Raw genomic sequence first — 27,902 nt, 5'->3', positions numbered from 1 at the left:
GGTTCAATTTTGGTAGTTGATACATCTCTAGGAATACACCCATTTCTTCCAGGTTATCTAATTTGCTGGCATAGAGTTGCTTATAATATGTTCTTATAATTGTTTGTATTTCTTTGGTGTTGGTTGTGATCTCTCCTCTTTCATTCATGATTTTGTTGATTTGGGTCATTTCTCTTTTCTTTTTGATAAGTCTGGCCAGGGGTTTATCAGTCTTGTTAATTCTTTCAAAAAACCAGCTCCTTGTTTCGTTGATCTGTTCTACTGTTCTTTTGGTTTCTATTTCATTGATTTCTGCTCTGATCTTTATGATTTCTCTTCTCCTGCTGGGTTTAGGCTTTCTTTGCTGTTCTTTCTCCAGCTCCTTTAGGTGTAGGGTTAGGTTGTGTATTTGAGACCTTTCTTGTTTCTTGAGAAAGGCTTGTATTGCTATATACTTTCCTCTCAGGACTGCCTTTGCTGTATCCCAAAGATTTTGAACAGTTGTGTTTTCATTTTCATTGGTTTCCATGAATTTTTTTAATTCTTTAATTTCCTGGTTGACTCATTCATTCCCTAGTAGGATACTCTTTAGCCTCCATGTATTTGAGTTCTTTCTGACTTTCCTTTTGTGATTGAGTTCTAGTTTCAAAGCATTGTGGTCTGAAAATATGCAGGGAATAATCCCAATCTTTTAGTACCAGTTGAGACCTGATTTGTGACCTAGGATGTGATCTATTCTGGAGAATGTTCCATGGGCACTAGAGAAGAATGTGTATTCCGTTGCTTTGGGATGGAATGTTCTGAATATATCTATGAATTCCATTTGGTCCAGTGTGTCATTTAAAGTCTTTATTTCCTTGTTGATCTTTTGCTTAGATGATCTGTCCATTTCAGTGAGGGAGGTGTTAAAGTCCCCCACTATTATTGTATTGTTGTCAATGTGTTTCTTTGCTTTTGTTATTAATTGCCTTATAAAATTGGCTGCTCCCATGTTAGGGGCATAGATATTTACAATTGTTAGATCTTCTTGGTGGATAGACCCTTTAAGTAGGATATAGTGTCCTTCCTCATCTCTTTTTATAATCTTTAGTTTAAAATCTAATTTGTCTGATCTAAGGATTGCCATCCCAGCTTTCTTTTGGTGTCCACTAGCATGGTAAATGGTTTCTCCACCCCCTCACTTTCAATCTGAGGATGTCTTTGGATCTATAATGAGTCTCTTGCAGACAGCATATCGATGGGTCTTGATTTTTTATCCAATCTGATAGACTGTGTCTTTTGATTGGGGCATTTAGCCTATTTACATTCAGGGTAACTATTGAAAGGTATGAATTTGTGCCATTGTATTGCCTGTAGGTGACTGTTACTGTATATTGTCTGTGTTCCTTTCTGGTCTATGTTGCTTTTAGGCTTTCTCTTTGCTTAGAGGACCCCTTTCAATATTTCTTGGAGGGCTGGTTTCATGTTTGCAAATTCCTTTAGCTTTTGTTTGTTCTGGAAGCTTTTGATTTCTCCTTCTATTTTCAATGACAGCCTAGCTGGATATAGTATTCTTGGCTGCATATTTTTCTCATTTAGTGCTTTGAATATATCATGCCAGTCCTTTCTGGCCTGCCAGGTCTATGTGGATAGGTCTGTTGCCAATCTAATGTTTCTACCATTGTAGGTTACATATCTCTTCTCCCGAGCTGCTTTCAGGATTTTCTCTTTGTCTCTGATACTCTTAAGTGTTACTACTAGATGTTGGGGTGTTGACCTATTTTTACTGATTTTGAGAGAGGTTCTCTGTGCCTCCTGGATTTTGATGCCTGTTTCCTTCCCCAAATTAGGGAAGTTCTCTGCTATAATTTGCTCCACTATACCTTCTGCCCCTCTCTCTCTTTCTTCTTCTTCTGGGATCCCAATTATTTTAATGTTGTTTCGTCTTATTGTATCACTTATCTCTCGAATTCTGCCCTAATGATCCAGTAGTTGTTTATCTCTTTTTTCAGCTTCTTTATTTTCCATCATTTGGCCTCCTTATCACTGATTCTCTCTTCTGCCTCATTTATCCTAGCAGTTAGTGCCCCCATTTTAGATTGCACCTCATTAATAGCCTTTTTGATTTCGACTTGGTTAGATTTTAGTTATTTTATTTCTCCAGAAAGGGTTTCTCTAATAACTTCCATGCTTTTTTCAAGCCCAGCTAGTTTCTTTAAAATCATCATTCTGAACTCTAGATCTGACATCGTACTAATGTCCATATTGAGTAGATCCCTGACAGTCGGTACTGCTTCTTGTTCTTTTTGTTGAGGTGATTTTTTCCGTCTTGTCATTTTGTCCAGAGGAGAATAGATGAATGAGAGAACAAAATGTTAACAGGGTAACAACGTCCCCAGAAAATGTACTCTAAACAAATCAGAAAAGACCTGAAACCAGGGGAAAAGAAAGGGAAAGAAAGAAAAAAGAAAAAGAAAAAGATAAAAACAAAAACAGAACAAAACAAAAAAAATATGATCAAATATGATCAGGCTGGTGTATAGATCAGTGGCATACACTAGATTTTGGGTGTATTTTGGTCTGTTAGAAGAAAGTGCCTCCCCAAATTTTAAAGAAAGAAAAACTTATATATGTACAAAAATAAGGGTTAATACAATAAGGGATGGAATATGACTGTAAAGATGAAAATTATAAAAAATTTTATAAAAGGAATTGATAAGATAAGAAGTTGTTTTAAAAAAGAAAGAAGAGGATTAAAAAGAAAAAAGAAAAAGAAAGGGAGAGAATGTGATCAGGCAGAAGACTAGAATAAAGCCATACACTAGTGATTTAGGGTATATTTTGATCTGTTAGAAGAAACTGTATCTCAAATTTTAAGGAGAGAACACCTTATATGCCAAAAATAAGGGTAACTACTATGAGGGGATAGAATATGACTCTAAAAAATGAAAAATAAAAATGTTTTTTAAAAAGGGATTGATACGATGTTGGTTGAAAAAGGGAAAAAGAAAAATTCAAAAAAACAGTTAAAAAAATTAACTTTGAAAGACTAAAAATCATGGTAAATAAGCCATGAATTTTATGTGCGGTACTCCCCTAGCGCTGGAGTTCTGCCGTTCTCATTGATCGGTAAACTTGGTCTTGGCTGGCTGGCTGTTCGTGCTGATCTTCTGGGGGAGGGGCCTGTTGCCGTGGTTCCCAAATGTCTTTGCCGGAGGCGGAATTGCCCCACCCCTGCCAGGTCCCGGCTAAGCAATCTGCTCGGGTTTGCTCTGGGGAGCTTTTGTTCCCTGCAAGCTTTTGGTACAGCTTTGGAGGACGAGAGTGAAAATGGCGGCCTCCCAATTTCTGCCCCAGAGGAGCCGATACCTCGGGCCCCGCTCCTCAATGTGTCCCCAGAGAAAAGCAGTCAGTCACTCCTGTCTCCTCGGTCTGCGGCCGCACTCCTTGCTCACCCAGCCTGTGACCGAGCATTTCTATCTCTGGCACCTGACCCCGTGTGGAGTCTCCAAACCCAGCAGATCCCTGCGGTGCGCTCCCGCGCCGCTCCTCCCGGGGGCGAAAGGGGAGTCTCCCTGGCTCTGCCGCTTGTTGGATCCCTGGCGGAGGAGCAGTGGCCCGACTGGGCCGCGGATCACAGTTTATGGTAACCCCGAGCTGAGAGCCCGCGCCTCGGCTCCATCTCTGCAGCCGGCTTCCCCGCTCCGATACCTGGGAGCTCTGCCACACTCAGGCACCCCCGGTCTTTCTGTGACCCCGAGGGTCCTGAGTCCACACTGTCCCGCGAGGATTCCACCCCCCGCTTAGCCACTGGAGCAACGTCCCTCCGCGGAGCCAACTTTAAAAGTTCTGATTTTGTGCTCCGCGGCTCTATCACTTGCCAAAAGCGGCCGACGGAGGCCCCCTCCCCCACGGTCTATCCTCCCGAATATCGCCTCTGATTCATTTCTCTGCACGTCCTACCTTCCAGTAAGTGGTCGCTTCTCTGTTCGGAGAGTTGTTGCTATTCTTCTTTTCGATCTCCTGTTGAGTTCGTAGGTGTTCAGAATGGTTTGATCCCTATTCAGCTGAATTCCTGAGACCAGATGAAATCCAGGTCTCCTACTCCTCCACCATCTTGCTCTGCCCCCTGATTCTAGCTATTCTGACAAGTGTAAGGTAATATCTCATTGTGATTTTGCTTTGCATTTCCCTGATGATGAGTTATGTTGAGCATTGTTTCATGTGTCTGTTGGCCATCTGTACGTCTTCTTTGGAAAAATGTCTATTCAGGTCCTCTGCCCATTTAATCAGATTGTTTTTTTGGTGTTGAGTTTTATAAGTTCTTTATAGATTTTGGATATGAACCTTTTATCAGATATATCACTTACAAATGTCTTCTCCCATTCAGTAGGTTGCCTTTCCATTTTGTTGATGGCTTCCTTTGCTGTGCACAAGCTTTTTATTTTGGTGTGGTCCCAATAATTTAATTTTGCTTTTGTTTCCCTTGCCTAAGGAAACATATCTACAAGAACATGGTACTGGCATCTGTTTATTCTTAAATTAACTTTCCAGGTAATTTAAAAACTGTTGGTTCCCAGCACTCCTGGGAATATGTGAAATAGAGAATAAGTATTCCTACCATAGCAATAAGCAAATAGGTAAAATTAACATAAAATAGAATTTGTTCAGTATTCAGAATAAGAAAGTGGTAGCTACTTCATCTCAAAATTTATCATCTTGGACATGTAGGAAGTAGTTTATTTTTGTTGTGCCTTATAGAGAATAGATATATAGGAGATTTAATTCTATATGTTACATTATTTAAAGTTACACTTGCACTGATGCAATTTTTTGCATGTCGTGAAAACTTTAGATAGTGGGCAACTCAAACCAGATACTTCAATCAGCATAGAACATTCTGAAATTATTAAGTAGTCTGTTTTTTAATAGAGTGTCAATTGTAGGTTACACATCATAGCCAGATGGGATGAGCCACAGGAACCAGGGTAAGAACTTGAGATAAAAAGGCGGAGCAAGATGGCGGAGGAGTAGGAGACCTAGATTTTGTCTGGTCTCAGGAATTCAACTGAATAGGGATCAAACCATTCTGAACACCTACGAACTCAACAGGAGATCGAACAGGAGAGTAGCAACAACTCTCTGAACAGAGAAGCGACCACTTACTGGAAGGTAGGACGTGCGGAGAAGTGAATCCGAGGCGATATTCGGGAGGATAGACGGCGGGGGAGGGGCCTCCGCCGGCCGCTTCTGGCAAGTGCTAGAGCCGCGGAGCACAAAATCGGACCTTTTAAAAGTTGGCTCGGCGGAGGGACGTCGCTGCAGTGGCTAAGCGGGGGGTTGAATCCTCCCGGGACAGTGTGGTCTCAGGACCCTTGGGGTCACAGAGAGACCGGGGGTGCCTGAGTGCGGCAGAGCTCCCAGGTGTCGGGGCGGGGAAGCCGGCTGCAGATACGGAGCAGAGTCGCGGGCTCTCAGCTCGGGGTTGCCATAAACTGTGATCTGCGGCCCAGTCGGGGCACGGCTCCCCCAGCAAGGACCCAACAAGCACCAGATCCGGGGAGACTCCCCTTCCTTCCCGGGGAGGAGCGGTGCGGGAATGCACTGCAGGGATCTGCTGGGTTTGGAGACTCCGAGCGGGGTCGGGTGCCAGAGATAGCAACGCTCGATCACAGGCCGGGTGAGCACGGAGTGCGGCCAGAGACCGGGGACACGGGAGTGACTGCTTTTCTCTGGGGGCGCACTGAGGAGTGGGGCCCCGAGTTCTCGGCTCCTCCGGGCGGAGACTGGGAGGCCGCCATTTTCGCCCTGCTCCTCCAAAGCTGTACCGAGAGCTTGCAGGGAACAAAAGCTCCTGAGAGCAAACTGGAGCAGCTTCCTTAGCCCGGACCGACAAGGGCGGGGCAATTCTGCCTCCGGCAAAGACATTTGGAAACCACAGCAACAGGCCCCTCCCCCAGAAGATCAACACAAACAGCCAGCAAGCCAAGACAAAGTTGATCGATCAAGGAGAATAGGAGAACTCCAGCGCTAGGGGAATACTGCACATACATTCATGGCTTCTTTTTTTTTTTTTTTTTTTTTTTACCATGATTCATTATTTCATCAAAGTTAATTTTTGTTGACTTTTTTTTATTTTTCTTTTTCCCTTTTTCAACCAACATCTTATAAATCCCTTTTTTTAAAAAAAAAAACATTTTTTATTTTTTTTTCATTTTTAGAGTCATATTTTATCCCTTCATAGTAGTTATCCTTGTTTTTGGCATATATATATAAGTTGTTCTCTCTTTAAAATTTTGAGGTACAGTTTCTTCTAACAGATCAAAATATACCCTAAACCACTAGTGTATGGCTATGTTCTAGTCTCCTGCCTGATCACATTCTCTCCCTTTTTCCTTTTTTTTTTTTCCTTAAATCTCCTTTCTTTTTTCAAACAACTTATCTTACCAAGTCCTTTTATAAAATCTTTTATAATTTTCGTCTTTACAGTCATCTTCCATCCCTTCATTGTATCAACCCTTATTTTGTACATATATGTCTTTCTTCCTTTAAAATTTTAGGAGGCACTTTTTTCTAACAGACCAAAATACGCCCAAAATCTAGTGTGTGGCACTGATCTATGCACTAGCCTGATCATATTTGATCATATTCTGCCTTTTTTGAATTGTTTTGTTTTTGTTTTTATCTTTTTTCTTTTTTTTTTCTTTTTCTCTTTCTTTTTTCTTTCTTTCCCTTTCTTTTCCCCTGGTTTCAGGTCTTTTCTGATTTGTATACAGTATATTTGCTGGGGACGTTGTAAACCTGTTAGCCTTTTGTTCTCTCATTCATCTATTCTCCTCTGGACAAAATGACAAGACGAAAGAAATCACCTCAGCAAAAAGAACAAGAGGTAGTACCGTCAGCCAGGGACCTACTCAATACGGACATTAGTACGATGTCGGACCTAGAGTTCAGAATCATGACTTTAAAGATACTAGCTGGGCTTGAAAAAAGCGTGGAAGTTATTAGAGAAACCCTTTCTGGAGAAATAAAAGAACTAAAATCTAACCAAATCGAAATCAAAAAGGCTATTGATGAGGTGCAATCAAAAATGGGGGCCCTAAATGCTAGGATAAATGAGGCAGAAGAGAGAATCAGCGATATAGAAGACCAAATGATAGAAAATAAAGAGGCTGAGAAAGAGAGAAACAACTACAGGATCACGAGGGCAGAATTCGAGAGATAAGTGATACGATAAGATGAAACAACATTAGAATAATTGGGATCCCAGAAGAAGAAGAGAGAGAGAGAGGGGCAGAAGGTATAGTGGAGCAAATTATAGCAGAGAACTTCCCTAATGTGAGGAAGGAAACAGGCATTAAAATCCAGGAGGCACAGAGAACCCCTCTCAAAATCAATAAAAATAGGTCAACACCCCGACATCTAATAGTAAAACTTACGAGTCTCAGAGACAAAGAGAAAATCCTGAAAGCAGCTCGGGAGAAGAGATATGTAACCTACAATGGTAGAAACATTAGATTGGCAACAGACCTATCCACAGAGACCTGGCAGGCCAGAAAGGACTGGCAAGATATCTTCAGAGCACTAAACGAGAAAAATATGCAGCCAAGAATACTATATCCAGCTAGGCTATCATTGAAAATAGAAGGAGAGATCAAAAGCTTCCAGAACAAACAAAAACTAAAGGAATTTGCAAACACGAAACCAGCCCTCCAAGAAATATTGAGAGGGGTCCTCTAAGCAAAGAGAGAACCTAAAAGCAGCAAAGAGCAGAAACGAACACAGACAACAGACAGTTAACAGTCACCTTACAGGTAATACAATGGCACTAAATTCATACCTTTGAATAGTTACCCTGAATGTAAATGGGCTAAATGCCCCAATCAAAAGACACAGGCTATCAGATTGGATTAAAAAACAAGACCCATCAATATGCTGTCTGCAAGAGACTCATTTTACACCCAAAGACACCCCCAGATTGAAAGTGAGGGGGTGGAAAACCATTTACCATGCTAATGGACACCAAAAGAAAGCTGGGGTGGCAATCCTTATATCAGACAAACTAGATTTTAAAACAAAGACTGTAATAAGAGATGAGGAAGGACACTATATCCTACTTAAAGGGTCTATCCAACAAGAAGATCTAACAATTGTAAATATCTATGCCCCGAACATGGGAGCAGCCAATTATATAAGGCAATTAATAACAAAAGCAAAGAAACACATTGACAACAATACAATAATAGTGGGGGACTTTAACACCCCCCTGACTGAAATGGACAGATCATCTAAGCAAAAGATCAACAAGGAAATAAAGACTTTAAATGACACACTGGACCAAATGGACTTCACAGACATATTCAGAACATTCCATCCCAAAGCAACGGAATACACATTCTTCTCTAGTGCCCATGGAACATTCTCCAGAATTGATCACATCCTAGGTCACAAATCAGGTCTCAATCGGTACCAAAAGATTGGGATCATTCCCTGCATATTTTCAGACCACAATGCTTTGAAACTAGAACTCAACCACAAGAGGAAAGTCGGAAAGAACTCAAATACATGGAGGCTAAAGAGCATCCTACTAAAGAATGAATGGGTCAACCAAGAAATTAAAGAAGAATTAAAAAAATTCATGGAAACCAATGAAAATGAAAACACAACTGTTCAAAATCTTTGGGATACAGCAAAGGCAGTCCTGAGAGGAAAGTATATAGCAATACAAGCCTTTCTCAAGAAACAAGAAAGGTCTCAAATACACAACCTAACCCTACACCTAAAGGAGCTGGAGAAAGAACAGCAAAGAAAGCCTAAACCCAGCAGGAGAAGAGAAATCATAAAGATCAGAGCAGAAATCAATGAACTAGAAACCAAAAGAACAGTAGAACAGATCAACGAAACGAGGAGCTGGTTCTTTGAAAGAATTAACAAGATTGATAAACCCCTGGCCAGACTGATCAAAAAGAAAAGAGAAATGACCCAAATCAACAAAATCATGAATGAAAGAGGAGAGATCACAAGCAACACCAAAGAAATACAAACAATTATAAGAACATATTATGAGCAACTCTATGCCAGCAAATTAGATAACCTGGAAGAAATGGGTGCATTCCTAGAGATGTATCAACTACCAAAATTGAACCAGGAAGAAATAGAAAACCTGAACAGACCTATAACCACTAAGGAAATTGAAACAGTCATCAAAAATCTCCCAACAAACAAAAGCCCAGGGCCAGATGGCTTCCCAGGGGAATTCTATCAGACCTTTGAAGAAGAATTAATACCTATTCTCCTGAAACTGTTCCAAAAAATAGAAATGGAAGGGAAACTTCCAAACTCATTTTATGAGGCCAGCATTACCTTGATCCCAAAACCAGACAAAGACCCCATCAAAAAAGAGAATTACAGACCAATATCCTTGATGAACATGGATGCAAAAATCCTCACCAAAATACTAGCCAATAGGATCCAACAGTACATTAAAAGGATTATTCACCACGACCAAGTGGGATTTATCCCTGGGCTGCAAGGCTGGTTCAACATCCGCAAATCAATCAACGTGATACAATACATTAACAGAAGAAAGAACAAGAATCATATGATCCTCTCAATAGATGCAGAAAAAGCATTTGACAAAGTACAACATCCTTTCTTGATCAAAACTCTTCAGAGTATAGGGATAGAGGGTACATACCTCAATATCATAAAAGCCATCTACGAAAAACCTACAGCGAATATCATTCTCAATGGGGAAAGGCTGAGAGCTTTTCCCCTAAGGTCAGGAACGCGGCAGGGATGTCCACTCTCACCACTGCTATTCAACATAGTATTAGAAGTCCTAGCCACAGCAATCAGACAACAAAAAGAAATCAAAGGCATCCAAATCGGCAAAGAGGAAGTCAAACTCTCACTCTTTGCAGATGATATGATACTGTATGTGGAAAACCCAAAAGACTCCACCCCAAAACTGCTAGAACTCATACAGGAATTCAGTCAAGTAGGAGGATATAAAATCAATGCACAGAAATCAGTGGCATTCCTATACACCAACAACAAGACAGAAGAGAGACAAATCAAGGAGTCTATCCCATTTACAATTGCACCCAAAACCATTAGATACCTAGGAATAAATCGAACCAAAGAGGCGAAGGATCTGTACTCAGAAAACTATAAAATACTCAGGAAAGAAATTGAAGAAGACACAAAGAAATGGAAAAACGTTCCATGCTCATGGATTGGGAGAATCAACATTGTGAAGATGTCAATGCTACCTAGAGCAATCTACACATTCAATGCAATCCCCATCAAAATACCATCCACTTTTTCAAAGAAATGGAACAAATAATCCTAAAATTTGTATGGAACCAGAAGAGACCCAGAATAGCCAGAGGAATACTGAAAAAGAAAAGCAAAGCTGGCGGCATCACAATTCCGGACTTCCAGCTCTATTACAAAGCTGTCATCATCAAGACAGTATGGTACTGGCACAAAAACAGACACATAGATCAATGGAACAGAATTGAGAGCCCAGAAATGGACCCTCAACTCTATGGTCAACTTATTTTTGACAAAGCAGGAAAGAATGTCCAATGGCAAAAAGACAGTCTCTTCAACAAATGGTGTTGGGAAAATTGGACAGCCACATGCATAAGAATGAAACTGGACCATTTCCTTACACCACACACAAAAATAGACTCCAAATGGTTGAAAGACCTAAACGTGAGACAGGAGTCCATACAAATCCTAAAGGAGAACACAGGTAGCAACCTTTTCGACCTTAGCCGCAGCAACTTCTTCCTAGAAACATCGCCAAAGGCACGGGAGGCCAGGGCAAAAATGAACTATTGGGATTTCATCAAGAGAAAAAGCTTCTGCACAGCAAAAGAAACAGTCCACAAAACCAAAAGACAACCGACAGAATGGGAGAAAATATTTGCAAATGACATATCAGATAAAGGGCTAGGATCCAAAATCTATAAAGAACTTATCAAACTCAACACCCAAAGAACAAATAATCCAATCAAGAAATGGGCAGAAGACATGAACAGACATTTCTCCAAAGAAGACATCCAAATGGCCAACAGGCACATGAAAAAGTGCTCAACATCGCTCGGCATCAGGGAAATCCAAATCAAAACCTCAATGAGATACCACCTCACACCCGTCAGAATGGCTAAAATTAACAAGTCAGGGAACGACAGATGTTGGCGGGGATGTGGAGAAAGGGGAACCCTCCTACACTGTTGGTGGGAATGCAAGCTGGTGCAACCCCTCTGGAAAACAGTATGGAGGTTCCTCAAACAGTTGAAATTAGAGCTACCGTTCGATCCAGCAATTGCACTACTGGGTATTTACCACAAAGATACAAATGTAGGGACCCGAAGGGGTACGTGTACCCCAATGTTTATAGCAGCAATGTCCACCATAGCCAAACTGTGGAAAGAGCCAAGATGCCCATCGACAGACGAATGGATAAAGAAGATGTGGTATATATACACAATGGAATATTATGCAGCCATCAAAAGGAATGAGATCTTGCCATTTGCAACGATGTGGATGGAACTGGAGGGTGTTATGCTGAGTGAAATAAGTCAATCAGAGAAAGACATGTATCACATGACCTCACTGATATGAGGAATTCTTAATCTCAGGAAAGAAACTGAGTGTTACTGGAGTGGTTGGGGGTGGGAGGGATGGGGTGGCTGGGTGATAGATATTGGGGAGGGTATGTGCTACGGTGAGCGCTGTGAATTGTGCAAGACTGTTGAATCACAGATCTGTACTTCTGAAACAAATAATGCAACATATTTTGAGAAAAAAGAAAAAGAAGAAGATAACAGGAGAGGAAGAAAAGGGGAGTATGTCAGAGGGGGAGACGAACCATGAGAGATGATGGACTCTGAAAAACAAACTGAGGGTTCTAGAGGGGAGGGGGGTAGGGGGATGGGTTAGCCTGGTGATGGGCATTGAGGAGGGCACGTTCTGCATGGAGCACTGGGTGTTATGAACAAACAATGAATCATGGAACACTGCACCAAAAACTAATGATGTAATATATGGTGATTAACATAACAATAAAAAATTAAAAAAAAAAAAAATAAAAAGGCAAAAAAAAAAAAAAAAAAAAAAGAACTTGAGATAAATAGGTGGTACATAGAATCCCTTGGTTGAACACTTTGGCCCAGAGATCAGTTGCTCCAGGAGTATCAGTTGACAGATTTCAGTGATCATCAGAGCCTAGGAATCTGCATTCCTAACAGGGCGATCCAGGAGCTTTGGACAAGGTCCATTCCATGTGGATGTGACTACTGAATCAGGCCCATGTGTGACCATGACCCAGAGATGCTGGCCTGGTACTATGTGGGTGTGGTTTAGGGCAGAGAGCCAAGATGGACCTTGTATCCTCCTGAGGTGGGAACAGAGAGGCGAGGTTTCTGTAATTTAAGTTATCTGGGATTGGTATCAGAAGAGCCGTATCTATGATTCTTTAAGGACTCCTACATGGTGGAAGAATGGATTTTGTGGAAGAGTGTACAAAATAAGGCAAATGGTGTTGTTGGTGTGTCAGTCCCTCAAAAGAGCCAGTTTCTCCCATCCAGGACCCGTGCCCTTGATGATGTCCCTTTGCTTTTTTTAACTCCTACCCTGAGGTGGGACTAGTTCCTTCCCAGGGTGGTTAAGAGTAACAGGTGAATCAGAAACATCTAAGACAGTTACTGATGCATTAAGACTCAGCAATGTTAACAGTCATTTTTATTAAATATGAATTTTTCTTCAGATACTATCCCAACATTCCCCCAATTAGGCTTCCCTGATTTCTCTTTCTAGACTTTCAAAGACCATCTCCCCTCCTCACTGACCACCCTGTAATTTTGCATTACATCATCGTGCAATCCCTCCAAAATGTCTAGTTGTCTCCCCTATCAGACAGGCATTATCATGATAGCAGGCAATGCGTTCTTAGGGCCTAGCACAGTGTGCTACACATAATTAGGCACTAAATACACATTTAGCAAATGAATTAATTAATAATTTTAAAGGCCCTCTTCTTTAGAAATTCAGGTTTTTATTTTTCTAATGTGGAAGTAAGCTTGGAAAAGCTAAAGCAAGCTTTTATAGTCCTCTGTGGCCTGTAAAACCTCACTACCACCCACACTGTTCTTGAATGCTTTATTTATTTTGTACCCCAAGAAAAATGATCAGTATCATTGCATTAGGTAGCTTCATAATGTAGTCTCAAGGACAGCTCTGAATAGTTTTCAAAGTAATCAATGATATTGCTGTGAAATTGTCACCCAAATGAAGAGCTCTTGTCCAATGACTCCGTGAAGTAACAGACAGTTTTCTTTGTTAACACTTTTGTGGCTAAAGAAGAACCTGTTATCTGCAGCGGTAGTAAAAACTTTTCTCAGCAGGTGAGAACTGTCTAAATTTGTTTCTTAGCAACAAGTTCCTCAAAGGAAATGAAAGGCACACAATTTCAGAAGAATTTTCAGTATACTATTTGGTTTGGAGGATAGGTGGGGGTGGGTGTTGTATGTCAGAGCAGTGTTCCTAACTCCTTCCAGTCAGTGACGCATAGGACATCTTGTTGAGTTACACCATAGGATCTGTCTAAAAACATCAACTCAATAAAAATTCATCAAGCACCTACCTCGTGTAAAGAACTGTGAAAGAAGAATTATGCCAATTCTTTCTGGGTCCAGTAGTTCTATAATTTAACAATTTGTCAATCTAGAAACCTCACCCCCAACCATCTCCATGGAGAGGAAATGAGGAATTAGGTGGCTTGCCAAAACATTTAGGAATATTCCAGTGTGGATGTTGATCTAACCCAAATTGTACTCACTGGTTGGAGAAATGAAGAGTAGAAGGAGGCAATCTGAGAGAGAGATTTGGGACAATGGTATGGCGCAGACTGCAGAGAGAGGAGACATCTTACCCAAGCAAAACTCTCTCCATAGCCACCCTTTTAGCTCCAATTTCATGGATTTATCGTATCTTCTTAATATGGCTTTCCAAATTGGCCTTCTGGTAATAACAATCACAGTAAAACACTAGATAGGCCAACCTTACATTACTGTTTTATATGTATTATCTTATTTAACTCTTACAACAACTCTTTGAAATAGCCACATTATTATTTCTATTGATCCTGGAGCATTGAGTTAGTTTGCCAAAGTCACACTATTACCAAAAAATGGCAGAGCTTGGAAAAATACTGCTCACCAAAGTGACTAATCTGACTTAATGTGAGTGGCATGGCAAGATCTTTCTGTAGGTCTGAGGACACCATGACTTGAATATTCAGTCGTAGAGATGACCCAGAATCATGTGACTCTCAGCATGCAAATTGTTCATACCAATCATGGGGACTTACTTGCCATTCCCAATTAAATCTACTACCCTGAAAAGGACCCCTTTGGATATAACCACAATATGCCCCCCAAACCTCCCCTTCTCCAAAAAAAAAGGATTTGGAAGCAAGCTGAATTGTCTGGTGGGCTGCCACACTGAACAAATTGCCTGCACAATTGGCACAGTCCTTCCCAGCATAGGCATGGTCTAATTGTTTCTTCTTTTACTGCCATCTTGAATAAGGAAAAATCTGGCATTGATTTCAAACCCCCCACCCCAATGCTCCCCAGAAAAGCTTTTTACTTCTTGGAGAAGAAAACTTGTCCACTTACCCAAATAAGCATGAATTGAGAAGATCATAATTTTTAGGAGGAGTTTAATTTAATGGAACAATGTGTCAGAACTGGGCCTATGAGAATGAGGTACAATGTCAGTACGAACCAGAAGCAAGAGAATGCTGAGTCTAAGTCATTGAATTAGGCAACTAGACCCCTCCTACTTCTCACTCCCCAGGACCAGGCATGGGAGACAAAGTTGACTGTCAAGGGATCTCAGAATTCTAGGATGTCCTGGGGCAGGTTCCTGAGCATGCAGTGAGACATGGCAGTTGACTTCCATCTTTGCTCTGTGGGCTCCTTCTCCCAATTACAATGTTTTCAGTCAGCGCGTGTACCTTCAAAGGCAATCCAATGCCTTTTTCAGTTGGAATGGGTTACTCATTACTGTTATTTTTTTTAACACGCTTATTTTTTCCCCTTTGTTTCAGAAGCTGCCCTTTAAAGACAGGCATTTTACCTGCAGCAAAATGTAAGTACATTTCCTTCTTGAAATGATATCTACTTCTCAGTTGTAATTCCTCAAACCTCCTCCTCTTCACGGCTCCCATCTCACATTGCTGCCTTTTTAAAGTCTGGCTCAACAAAGACAGCCACAGTGTGAATCTTCCACTTCACACTGTGGGTTTGTCTAGCATCGTGCAGCATCTCACCAACCATTTGGGAAGCAGATTGAGCCCAATCATGGCTGCTACTACATTGCATCTAAAAAGCTGGAAAAAAAGTCAGGAAGAAAAATTAGGTGGTATTCTTCTAGACATGATGATCATGTGACACCAAACATTTGAATATTCAGGTTCTCTCAAGTGGCTAATTTATCACTCTTTGCCCAGTTGTTCGTCACAGTCACAGACTGTTTCCTATTTAATAGCATGGTAGTTATCTTAATAATGCCTTTCTGTGTGTACTGCATTGCAGCCACGCTGTAAACCCATGTTCTTTCTGGAACGAATCTCCCGTGTATTATGTTTCTTTACTCTTGGTACTCTTAGTGTCTATAGCCAAATTAGAAACCCCCTCTATTTTAAAAAACCAAGTAAAATTACAACGGGTCCAAACTGGGAGTTCGAAATATGAATGTTACATCTGTCTCTGGAATAATTTGATAATACCCGAGTTCAAAAAAACGGGATAGATGTGAATAAAGACTCTAGCTATTCAAATGTAGTTCAAATGGTAGTGAGTTGCTTGTCACTACAGATAAGTAAGCAGGAGATCAACAACCATAAGGTAGAAGGTCAAGCCAGGTAAACCAAGAATGTACATCAACTCCCAGCTTCTGATTCATACAGAGTTTCCAATGGAGGATGCATGTGAGTAGTCACTGAAAGATTTAATTAGACATTCTTGGACCCAGGAGAATCCAAAGGTCTCACTCTAATTATACATATTATGCAGGTTTTAATAAATTCTCTTTTGAATCATTCAGTCCCTGAGAAAACTAGATATTCAGCTGAACTGCAAGAAAAACTTACCTTTTGCTGATTTCCTGGGATGATATCTTTTGTTTGCTCTCTAGAATAAATTGATCCCATTGCTATACACCAAATATTCAAACATCAGCACAAGCAACATTCACCCTTAAAACCATTCAGATTTTATGTCAAAGTATTATGCATTCACCAGAATTTTTTTAAATGTCAATTTCTGGATTATATTGCCTTGGTCTTTATTGCATTATCAAGACACCTGCATGTTATGAATGTTTTAAGCAGCTTCTACCTATAAAGTCAAGTTAGATTTTATGAGCTGTCTCCCTTTTCATGTGCTATCCTAAGTATTTTATTTGTACAAACGTTAACTTTTGACTGTATTCTTTCTGCTGGACATAGAAATTGTTTGGGAAGACAGTCTGTGTTTACTCTCCTACATATTCATATTTGGGAGTTTTCTCACTATATCTGTCCATTTAGGTTTGTCACTGATTTTAAATGATTTAATGTTAAATACTAAAAGATATTCGGTTTATGTTCATGGTGAAAATTGGATGAAAGGCAATTTAAGATAGCATTTTCAGTCATTAACTGCAAGTGTGCAACTATAAGCATATGTGACTATTACCTTCAGATCTCTTTATCAAAATGTTGTTTGAAAGTACCTTGTATCTCCTGGTCCGTGGTGGGGGCGTGGAAACAGCTCGCTGTTTCATGTTAGGAGGTTAATTTGTGATCACTTTATTTTGGCATTTTTTTTTTCTCAAGCACATACAGAGTGCTTGGTGACCAATTTTATCAGTAAATACTCTGAGAAGTAACCTTGCACCAAGTTTTGCACTATCCAGACAAAAACAGGTCTCTACACCTCTCCACATCATCTCTGAGCAACTGGGGGAAAGTTGGTCTGACCCATGGAGTCATGGAAACACATTAAAATCACCAGGCAATTGTGACTCGGTTTCATTTTGGCAACCAGACTCCATCAGCCCCTCAGGAGTTGGCATTATGTCCTAATGATGATTGTGTTATACAACCAATACAAATGGAAAACGACCCTAATCAGCATGCATTCAGACAGGGCTTGATCTGTAGTGAATGGCAGGAGGCTTTCCAAGTCAAGGGCCTGGAAATGTGTATGGGCCACATAAAATCCCAGCTCTGCTGAAGGAGGGCAGCCATAGCCAAGTCAGGGAAGATATGCCCCCATGGAGAAAGGGGGTGGGTGATGGAAGGAACTCAGGATGAGAACTCAGAAGGCTTATGTTTGAGTCCCAGGTACTCCCTCTGAAATGGTATGATTTTGAGAATGTTAGTTAACCCCTCAGTTTCTAAGTATCTTTATTATGGGTTGGAGGAAGAAAAAGAAAAGCATTTTTTCCTGACTCTGTCAAAGGGTTGTTGTGAAAATCACATAAGGTAACATTTCGGAAGGAGTTTGCCATCTAAAAGTGCTTTGTATCTTTAAGGGATTCTTGTTCCATCCTTACTAGAGGCCCTCTCTGTCTCAGCAGGAATCCCTGGATTAGGGGGGGTGGGGCGGGCACATTTAAGCCTTAAAATCAATACTACATAATAGAGTAAAATAGAACCATATTGGGCCAAATTGGGCTCCTGGAAAGACTTGCACCCACATTTTTTGTTTCTTTTTAACTACAAATATTCTTTGGGACCACTGCCTCTGGTGGAAGAGAATTGTCTTCTGGGTGGTATGGATGAGAAAGTTGCCAAACAAACCTGAATTATCCAGAGGCCTGTTAAATGTGCAATTGCTTTTTAAGAGGCATGGTGATATTGTGTGTTCCTTTCGATTTTTGGCAGTAACGATTTTCTGCAATTTGTGGTTTTGCAATTTCTCTTTACACAGACAACACTCTGGCTCTCATTCAATGCCCCACTGGTTGGGGGGAAGGGGGAGGAGAGAGAGAGAGATTCCCTGGGGCTCTGGCCACTCCAGGAAAAGAGGGAAATGTTAATGAAATAAGTCAGAAAGAATGCTCTAGACTAGTAGAAGCTGGTTGGTTAGTGGGGAAGAAACAACTTTTAATAAATTGCATGGTGTGGTTGGGATTTTATCTGGGGCTTTTGTCGGCTGGGCACAGGTCTTTTCCCCTTAGCTCTTCTTGACTATACTGAGCTTTGTCTGGATTGCAATCTCAACCTCATCTCTTCTTTTTTTTCCCTATATTCAACTAGCCTGGTGCCTTCTACTGGCTCCCTTCAGCTTCCCCTGTCCTTGGTGGGATTCCCTTTAAATACTCCATCTCTAGGCATCCACTTGCCAATTGCATTAATAACTTGGTTTGTGTAAATTACCTGAAGATCCATGTGCCAGGATTTTTGCCCTAATTCCAGTTGCATCATCTTCTTCCCCAAGGCTGAAATCCTCTTTACAGAGGAAGGTCTGTAGTGCGCTGATGTAGCCTTTATCTAGACCAGAGTGATATGTTCTGTTTCTATTCATCACCTCTGGAAAGGTTTTGCTGACTTGTATTTGCTTTTTTATGACTGCTAGGCACTGTGCTGAAGGATTTAAAGCTGCATCCAGCATAAACCTTGTATTCCTTCTTTGTTCACTTCTTTGTATCAAAACAGCCCACTGTTCTCCCCTGTGCAGATCCCCTGGGCTTATGCCCCTAGTTCCCAGGCTTTCTTTGCACAGAGGCAATTGCACAGGACATCTATTTCCTCTCTTTTCATGACCCAAATGTCACCGCTTCTTTTGCTTCTAGGAGCAATATAAAGATAATTGCTACTCATATGTTAATTGTAGTTTTCGCGTATTTGGGGCAAAGAGGATCTTCCGGTCTATGTATTCTAAAAGTTTAGGGAATGGTTTGTGCTGTGCCATTATAAATCACAGGATTTTCGTTTTGGGGAGGATGGTTCAACATGATGCAGTTTAACAGCCCACCCCAAGCCATCCTCCTCCCATCTTCCTTAGCACCCACTCCCTAGTCCATGGAAGTCCAACCCATTTTTAAATAGCTCAACACTTACAACTTTCTTTTACTAACCGGAGATAACCTTCAGGTGGTTCTTGCTAGTTTTGCCTTCTGGAGCAGCTCAGAAGTTGACTCCTTCTTCCACATGACAACCCTCCAAATATTTTGGAATCTGATCCAATGTACTCTCTCTGAGCTTTCCTTGTCCACGCTAAACATCCCCCATTGCTTCAGCCATCCTTCATATGACTTGGTTTAGCTACCCTTTCCATTTGCCCCAGTCACATTTTTCAGTGTCCCTCTTAAAATTACGGACTGAACTAAAATAATAATAATAATAATAATAATAATAATAATAATAATAATAGTAATACCAAGATGGCTGCCCATCACAGAGCTCCAAGAAGGGCAAAAAAAAAAAAAAAAAAAAGTTCTCGTTCCAGACATTGTTATTTCTATTACTATAACCTGAGTATAACACAAATTTTAATAGCACTTTAGTCCTGAGGTTAATCCTAAAGCCTCTAGTTGTGCTATATAAAAGCTGCTATAAAAACAGATTTTTTCCAGTCCTATATTTATGCACTTGGTTTTGAATACTACATAAACCTGTACATTTATTCCTGTGACACTTATTAGTTTCAGAATACTAGTGGAAACTCTTAGGAGCTTTTTGAATTTTACTTTAAACCTAACTGTTTCAGTTTTGGGATATATTTGATTTGCCTCTTGACTTCATTCAAAAGATTGATAAAAACAGTGACTATCTGGGTTTTAAGCTTTTTGGCAATGAAATCATGTTTTATACATCGTCATCTTTGTCTCTCCTGAAACGTCTGTGACATTCTGTTAAACAACCAGATGCTCAGTAAATGCTTTTATGAAATCACTCAACAAAATTTGGTACAGGCAGCTTTCCAACATCCTGACATAGAGCTATCTTTAGATTGATATCAGTGCCCTTTGGAAACTAAGAATAAGACAAACTTTACACTACGTTGCTAATGTTAGTCAATTTTATAGCATTCTGTAGTTCACTAAGCATATGATCTTCAGGGCTAGATTGCCTAGACTCTAATCTTACTAGATTTTGCTAGTTACATGACTTGGAGCAAGTTACCTCCAGGTCCGTGTGCTGATATGTAAAATGATGATATTAAATTATTTGTGTCTGCTGCATAAGGTTGTTGTGTTGTTTAAGCAAATTAATCCGTGTAAAGAATGTAGGACAGCAATCAGTAATATAAAAACAGTAATTAGTGGTAGTGATAGTTGTATTGTTGTCACTTTTGTTGTATTTGTCAAGCTACGCTAGTATAACCACCCTATCATAAGAGGAACAAAGGCAGTTTGGCATAATTTATTCATAGTGAACCCATATTGACTCCAAATAATAGTTTTATGATCAAAATGTTTGTGTAACCTACATATAACTCAACTGCTCCATGGCCCTCTAAGTTTAGGTATATATTCAAAGGAAACACAAAAATCTAAACAAATGAAAACAATGTAAATTTTTATTAAAGTCCCTCAGAGGGGAATTATATTACATTCCACAGTGAAATATTCTAAAGACCATTAGCCAAATTTTTCATGGTAGCTGCTCAGAAATCTTGCCCCTCTCTCTCCCTACTGCTCTCTATAACAAAATGCTAACAGGGCGCCTGGCTGGCTCAGTCAGAAGAGCATGTGATTCTTGATCTTAGGGTCATGAGTTCGAGCCCACGTTGGATGTAGAAATTACTTAAATAAATAAAACTTAAAAAAAAAATTTAAATGCTATCTTGTGTTGCTTTTCTCCTCACTTACCTCTTCTCTTTCAAATATGCCCAGTTCCCAGGATTAATAAATTGCTAGTCTATTATTTTCTGTCTTAATTCCCTCTCTTATGTAATTGCGATGTGACCCTTCTAGGTTGCTTCTGGAATAAACTGTATATATATATATATATATATATATGTGTGTATATATATATATATATACACCCATATATAATGTAATCTTACTGATATAATGGATTTGTAGCACACAACTTACAAATAATAACAAAATATATAATACCCTTTATTCTAAATTCCATGTAGCCAACTGATTCTCAGAGAATGCTTTCGTTGATTTTTGCTTAACTCTTGGTATCTATAGTCAACCTACGGCTGCAATTGATGAATAAATGTACTTTATATGTAAGTGTGGATCCACAACGTGAGCAACTTCTTTACTAAATTGGATAATAGTTTTTGAATATATTTCCTCAAGTTTCTGTACTATTTACAGTATGACAGCTATAAACAACACTCCTTTTTATTTAATCTGAATTCAGTTTTCTCTATAACTTTCTTAAATCTAGACAATCAGCAAAATAATAAATCAAGCCTTGATGTGTGGTATTTGCTGATATCTGTGGTGTAAATCTTCCTGCCATGGCCAATTTCAAGCTATTAACATGGTAGATACTACTGAATATAAAATTAATAAGGGATATGCAGTGGTGCCTTAATATGATATTTCCACCATACAAATACAATAGATGCAAATAAGCTCAGAAGCCATAGGTAAAATAAATTGTCAAAAAAAAATCAGGAAGTGATGAGTTTTGAGTATTTCCTTTTTTTAATTATTGAGGTCTAATTAACATACCTTATATTAGGTTTAGATATACAACAGAATGATTTGATATTTGTGTGTATTATGAAATGATCTCTATGAAAGTCTAGTTAACATCCATCACCATACATAGTTATGGAATTTTTTTCTTGTGATGAGAACTTTTAAGATCTACTGTCTTAGCAACTTCCAAATATGCAATATAGTATGATTAAGGATAGTTGCCGCGCTATACATTACATTCCCATGACTTATTTAGTTTACAACTGGGACTTTGTACTTTTTGATTCCCTTCCCCCATTTCCCCCACCACCCCCATCCCTGCCTCTGGCAACCACCAGAGTTCTGTATGTATGAATGCTGTATTTGGTTTTTGTTTGGTTGTTTTTGTTTTGTTTTGTTTTGTTTTTGATTCCACATGTAAGTGAGATCATACAATATTTGTCTTTCTCAGTCTGGCTTATTTCACTTAGCATAATACTTTCAGGGCCCATCTGTGTTGTTACAAAAGGCAAGAGTTCATACTTTTTCGTGACTGAATAATATTCCACTAGATAGATAGACAGACATCTTGCATGTTCTTTATCCATCTATTGATGGACACTTAGGTTGTTTCCATGTGTTGGCAATTATAAATAATGCAGTGAATGTGAGGATACATATATCTTTTCAAGTTAGGTCTTTGTTTTCTTTGAATAAATAGCCAGAAGTGGAATTACTAGATCATGTGGTAGTTCTATTTTTAATTTTCTAAAGAACCTCCATATTGTTTTACACAATGGCTGCATCCATTTACATTCCCACCAGTAACACACAAGGGTGATATCTCACTGTGGTTTTGCTGTCCATTTCCCTGATACTTAGTGATGTTGAGCAGCTTGTCATGTACCTGTTGGCCCTCAGTATACCTTCCTTGAAAAAATGTCTATTCAGATCCTCTGCCCATTTTTCAATTATTTGGTTGTTTTTTCGGGTGTTTTTTTGTTGTTGCTATTGAGTTTTAGGAGTTCTTTATTTTGGATATATTACCCCTTATCAGTTATATGACTTGTAACTATTTTCTTGCATTCAGTAGGTTGCCTTTTCATTTTGTTGATAGTTTCTTTTGCTGTGCAGAAGTTTGATATATTTCCTTTGTTTTTAATATGTTATTTTATTATAAGATTTTATAATTCAATTTTTAAGAATGGCCATTCTTAACAAATAACTCACAAATTCCTGAAAGTCTAACAATTGCCACTTGCAAATTGGCACAAGCCATTTCTAAATCAATACTGGCCCTTTCTCTTTAGACAGCAGGGGGGTTAGCAAATGGGTGAAAGTGGTAAGGTACAGCTGTGAATTATTGACAAATAAAATTTTTCCGAAGTGATGTTATTCTTTTTTTAGAAATCTGTTTTAATTTTACAAAAGATCAGAAACTATCTTCTAAGTATTCAGAAGCCACTTTCTACTTCCCTCACCATTAAAATATGTTTTTACCTTTAATATTGATTATTGACTTAAAGATTCTATTATTCTATCTTTTCTAAACAACTTTTTAGACGACAAAGTCAGAAGCCCAAATTAAAAGGGAATAAGGAGGAGATAATTGTAGGAATATAGATATTTAATGAAATCCAGAAACAGAAAACAAAGTTTAATTGGACTTTACACTAACTTGAATTGGAGAGCTCCATAAAAAATGAAGAGCTATCAAGAACCGAGGCTTCTCTTCATGGTATTGCCTACTTCTTTAGACCAGGTTCATCTTACTCCTCAGATTGCATATGGCCCCAAATGGCAGGCACAGGCATCAAAGAGAGGACATTTTACTTCTGCTTCCCACTTGGGGAATACACATCAATTCCAAACATCAAGGAAAGAAATCTATGTGGTTCAGGTCTTTGTTCTTCAGTAAGCCACTGGCCAGCATAAAGGGGATCTGTCAGTTGAAAACATCTCTCTAGTTCCATTAGCTAAGGCTCCAGCAGGGTTGTGAGAAGCTGCAGAGTAAGATAAGGAGTATGGGCAAGGATAGCACCCACAGTGTAAAGCAGTGAACAGACAAACACAATTGACATTTTTAGTGCAGTATCTTTAAATTCCTTCATTAAAAAGAGAAAGTGTTATTTCAAATAAACAGGAATCGACTGTAAGGAATACCCATGTACTATCACTCACATTTAATTAATTTTAACATTTTCCAGTATTTGGCCCTGATTTTTATGGATTTAAAAAAAAATTGTTACAAATATCATTACATTTTCATATGCCCCCTTTCTTGATCCTATTCTGCTCTGTCATTCTCCAGAGAAAAACACAGTCCTGGGTGTTTGTCCACATTTTGTTTATTGATGAGTTTATTGATATTCACAGTCTTTTAAGTTTTCATAAATGATGTGCTATTCTGCACATTTTTTCCAGTCAGCATTTTGTTTTTGAGATTTATCCAAGTGGACACCTCTAGATAATATTCCATTGTATACATATAATACTGTATATTAATTCATTCTCCTACTGATGAACAGTTAGGTTGTTGTCAATTTTTGCTATTAAAAAAAGTACTTCAATGATTATTCTGGTAGCCCTTATGCATCTGAGTAGAATTTTTCTCAAGGGTACCTAGGTGTGAAATTGTTGCGTTATAAGGTGTATACCTCATAAACATTGCTAGATAATGCCAAGTTGCTCTCCTGCTTGCATTCGTATGAGCAGTCCCTGTGAGTTCCTGCTTCCCAAATCTTTGCCAACATGGTTGTTTTCAAACTTCATACTTTCCAATCTGATAGGTATAAAATGGGGTCTGATTTTTCTAATTTTCAATTCCCTAATTTCTAGTGAAGCTGAACATTTTTTCATATGTTTATTGGTCATTCAGCTTTCCTCTTTTGTGAATTGCCTATCCACATCCTTTATTATTTTTAAACTAGTTGCTATTCTATTTTTATGGATTTGTAGAAGTTATTTATCTATTCTGATGGTAAATTTTTGTGTGTTATGTGCAAATGTCTTTTCCCAAGCATTGGCCTATCTTTTTACTTATGTCTACTAATTTTTATTATGGAGATATTTATATTTTAATGGCATGTAAATTATTGAACGTTTCACTTAGGGTTTATTTCTTTCCTATTCTAACATTGTAAACATATTCTTCTGTATTTTGTTTTAAAAGTTATAAAGTTTTGATTTCCAATTTATGTTTTTGATTCATAAGGAATTTATATTATATATGGTGTGAGGTAGGGATCCAAATTTAAATTTTTCTGTATGGAAAACTAGTTGTACTCTCATAAATAGTACTGATTTTCCCACACACAGGACAAACACCCAGGACTGTGTTTTTCTCTGGAGAATGATAGAGCAGAATAGGACCAAGAAAGGGGGCATCATTGAATTGTTATACCATCTCTGTCATAAATTTGGTTTCCATATATGTCTAGATCTGTTTCTGGGAAATCCAAGTCTGTCCAGTAGTCTTTTGGTCTATCCTTGTACCTGAGACACATGGTCTTAAATACTGTAGCTTTCTGTTGACTCTTAGTATCTGACAGGGCAAGGTTTTATAACTTAATCTTTTTGTTCAATATTGTGTAGGCTATTTTTTACCTTTTACTTTTTCAAGTGAATTTTGAGTTCATTATCTCAGTTTCCACAAAAATCTCTATTGGAAGTTTTATACCAGTTGCATTGAATTTATGGATTAATCAGGAACGTTGACATTATTATTATTATAGTATAGCTTCCCATCCGTGAGCATGATATATTGTGCACAATATTTGATGTTTTATGAACCTTGAAAATATTTTATTTGTTTTTCCTACAAAATGCCTATATATCACTTGGTATATTTACTACTCATTACAGTTAATTGCTGTGTGATTGCTCTTTTTTCTAGTTTATTTTAATATTTGTTTTTTAATCCAGAAACCCTACTAATCTCCCCAAAGGTTTTAATGATATCTCTGTAGATTATCCAAGGATTTTTCTACAAAGACAATCATATACTGTTTATTTGTTTTTTTACTTTTATTTTTTTTATTTTTTATTATGTTAATCACCATACAATACATCATTAGGTTTTGATGTAATGTTCCGTGATTCATTATTTGCGCATAACACCCAGTGCTCCACGCAGAATGTGCCCTCTTTAATACCCATCACCAGGCTAACCCATGCCCCCACCCCCCTCCCCTCTACAACCCTCAGTTTCTTTCTCAGAGTCCATCGTCTCTAATGTTCGTCTCCCCCTCCGACTTACTCCCCTTCATTCTTCCCCTCCTGCTACCTTCTTCTTTTTCTTTTTTCTTAACATATGTTCCATTATTTGTTGCAGAAGTACAGATCTGTGATTCAACGGTCTTGCACAATTCACAGCGCTCACAATAGCACATACCCTCCCCAAAGTCTGTCACCCAGCTACCCATCCCTCCCACCCCCACCACTCCAGCAACCCTCAGTTTGTTTCCTGAGATTAAGAATTCCTCATACCAGTGAGGTCATATGATACATGTCTTTCTCTGATTGACTTATTTCACTCAGCATAACACCTTCCAGTTCCATCCATGTCGTTGCAAATGGCAAGATCTCATTCCTTTTTATGGCTGCATAATATTCCATTGTGTATATATACCACTTCTTCTTTATCCATTCATCTGTCGATGGAAATCTTGGCTCTTTCCACAGTTTGGCTATTGTGGACATTGCTGCTATAAACATTGGGGTGCACGTACCCCTTCGGATCCCTACATTTGTATCTTTGTGGTAAATACCCAGTAGTGCAATTGCTGGATCCTATGATAGCTCTATTTTTGACTGTTTGAGGCAACTCCATACTGTTTTCCGGAGTGGTTGCACCAGCTTGCATTCCCACCAAAAGTGTAGGAGGGTTCCCCTTTCTCCGCATCCCCGCCAACATGTGTCATTTCCTGACTTGTTAATTTTAGCCATTCTGACTGGTGTGAGGTGGTATCTCATTGAGGTTTTGATTTGGATTTCCCTGATACCGAGCGATGTTGAGCACTTTTTCATGTGTCTGTGGCCATTTGGATGTCTTCTTTGGAAAAATGTCTGTTCATGTCTTCAGCCCATTTCTTGATTGGATTATTTGTTCTTTGGGTGTTGAGTTTGATAAGTTCTCTGTACATTTTGGATACTAGCCATTTATCTGATATGTCATTTGCAAATATTTTCTCCCATTCTGACGGCTGTCTTTTGGTTTTCTGGACTGTTTCTTTTGCTGTGAAAAAGTTTTTTATGTTGATGAACTTCCAATAGTTCATTTTTGCCCTCGCTTCCCTTGCCTTTGGCGATGTTTCTAGGAAGAAGTTGCTATGGCTGAGGTTGAAGAGGTTGCTGCCTGTGTTCTCCTTTAGGATTTGGGTGGACTCCTGTCTCACGTTTAGGTCTTTCAACAATTTGGAGTCCATTTTTGTGTGTGGTGTAAGGAAATGGTCCAGTTTCATTCTTCTGCATGTGGCTGTCCAATTTTCCCAACACCATTTGTTGAAGAGACTGTCTTTTTTCAATTGAACGTTCTTTCCTGCTTTGTCAAAGATGAGTTGACCATAGAGTTGAGGGTCCATTTCTGGGCTCTCGATTCTGTTCCATTGATCTATGTGTCTGTTTTTGTGCCAGTACCATACTGTCTTGATGATGACAGCTTTGTAATAGAGCTGGAAGTCCAGAATTGTGATGCCGCCAGCTTTGCTTTTCTTTTTCAACATTCCTCTGGCTCTTCAGGGTCTCTTCTGGTTCCATAAATTTTTGGATTATTTGTTCCATTCTTTGAAAAAAGTGGATGGTATTTTGATGGGGATTGCATTGAATGTGTAGATTACTCTAGGTAGCATTGACATCTTCACAATGTTTATTCTTCCAATCCGTGAGCATGGAACGTTTTTCCATTTCTTTGTGTCTTCTTCAATTTCTTTCATGAGTATTTTATAGTTTTCTGACTACAGATCCTTCGCCTCCTTGGTTCAATTTATTCCTAGGTATCTTATGGTTTTGGGTGCCATTGTAAATTGGATCAACTCCTTGATTTGTCTCTCTTCTGTCTTGTTGTTGGTGTATAGGGATGCCACTGATTTCTGTGCATTGATTTTATAGCCTGCTACTTTACTGAATTCCTGTATGAGTTCTAGCACTTTTGGGGTGGAGTCTTTTGGGTTTTCCACATACAGTATCATATCATCTGCACAGAGTGAGAGTTTGACTTCCTCTTTGCCGATTTGGAAGCCTTTGATTTCTTTTTGTTGTCTGATTGCTGTGGCTAGGACTTCTAA

General features: G+C 39.1%; 1 protein-coding gene across 6 annotated transcripts in view; it reads left to right on the top strand.

Annotated features, from left to right (window-relative positions):
- ANKFN1 (ankyrin repeat and fibronectin type III domain containing 1) overlaps positions 1-27,902 on the top strand; it is a 345,217-nt gene that overhangs the window by 52,519 nt on the left and 264,796 nt on the right. For all 6 annotated transcript variants that reach the window (XM_027624496.2, XM_027624493.1, XM_027624490.1 and 3 more), the window contains one exon: positions 15,086-15,126. Coding sequence is in view for 1 of the 6 variants with exons in the window: in XM_027624493.1 (XP_027480294.1) it covers positions 15,086-15,126 (41 nt within the window). In the remaining 5 variants the exon portion in view is untranslated. The remainder of the gene's footprint in view (positions 1-15,085; positions 15,127-27,902) is intronic.

Source organism: Zalophus californianus, chromosome 16 (assembly GCF_009762305.2).
Source record: "Zalophus californianus isolate mZalCal1 chromosome 16, mZalCal1.pri.v2, whole genome shotgun sequence".
NCBI classification, from domain to species: Eukaryota; Metazoa; Chordata; class Mammalia; order Carnivora; family Otariidae; genus Zalophus; species Zalophus californianus.
The sequence above is the reverse complement of the archived record's forward strand: the minus strand, read 5'-3'. Positions and strand labels throughout refer to the sequence as shown.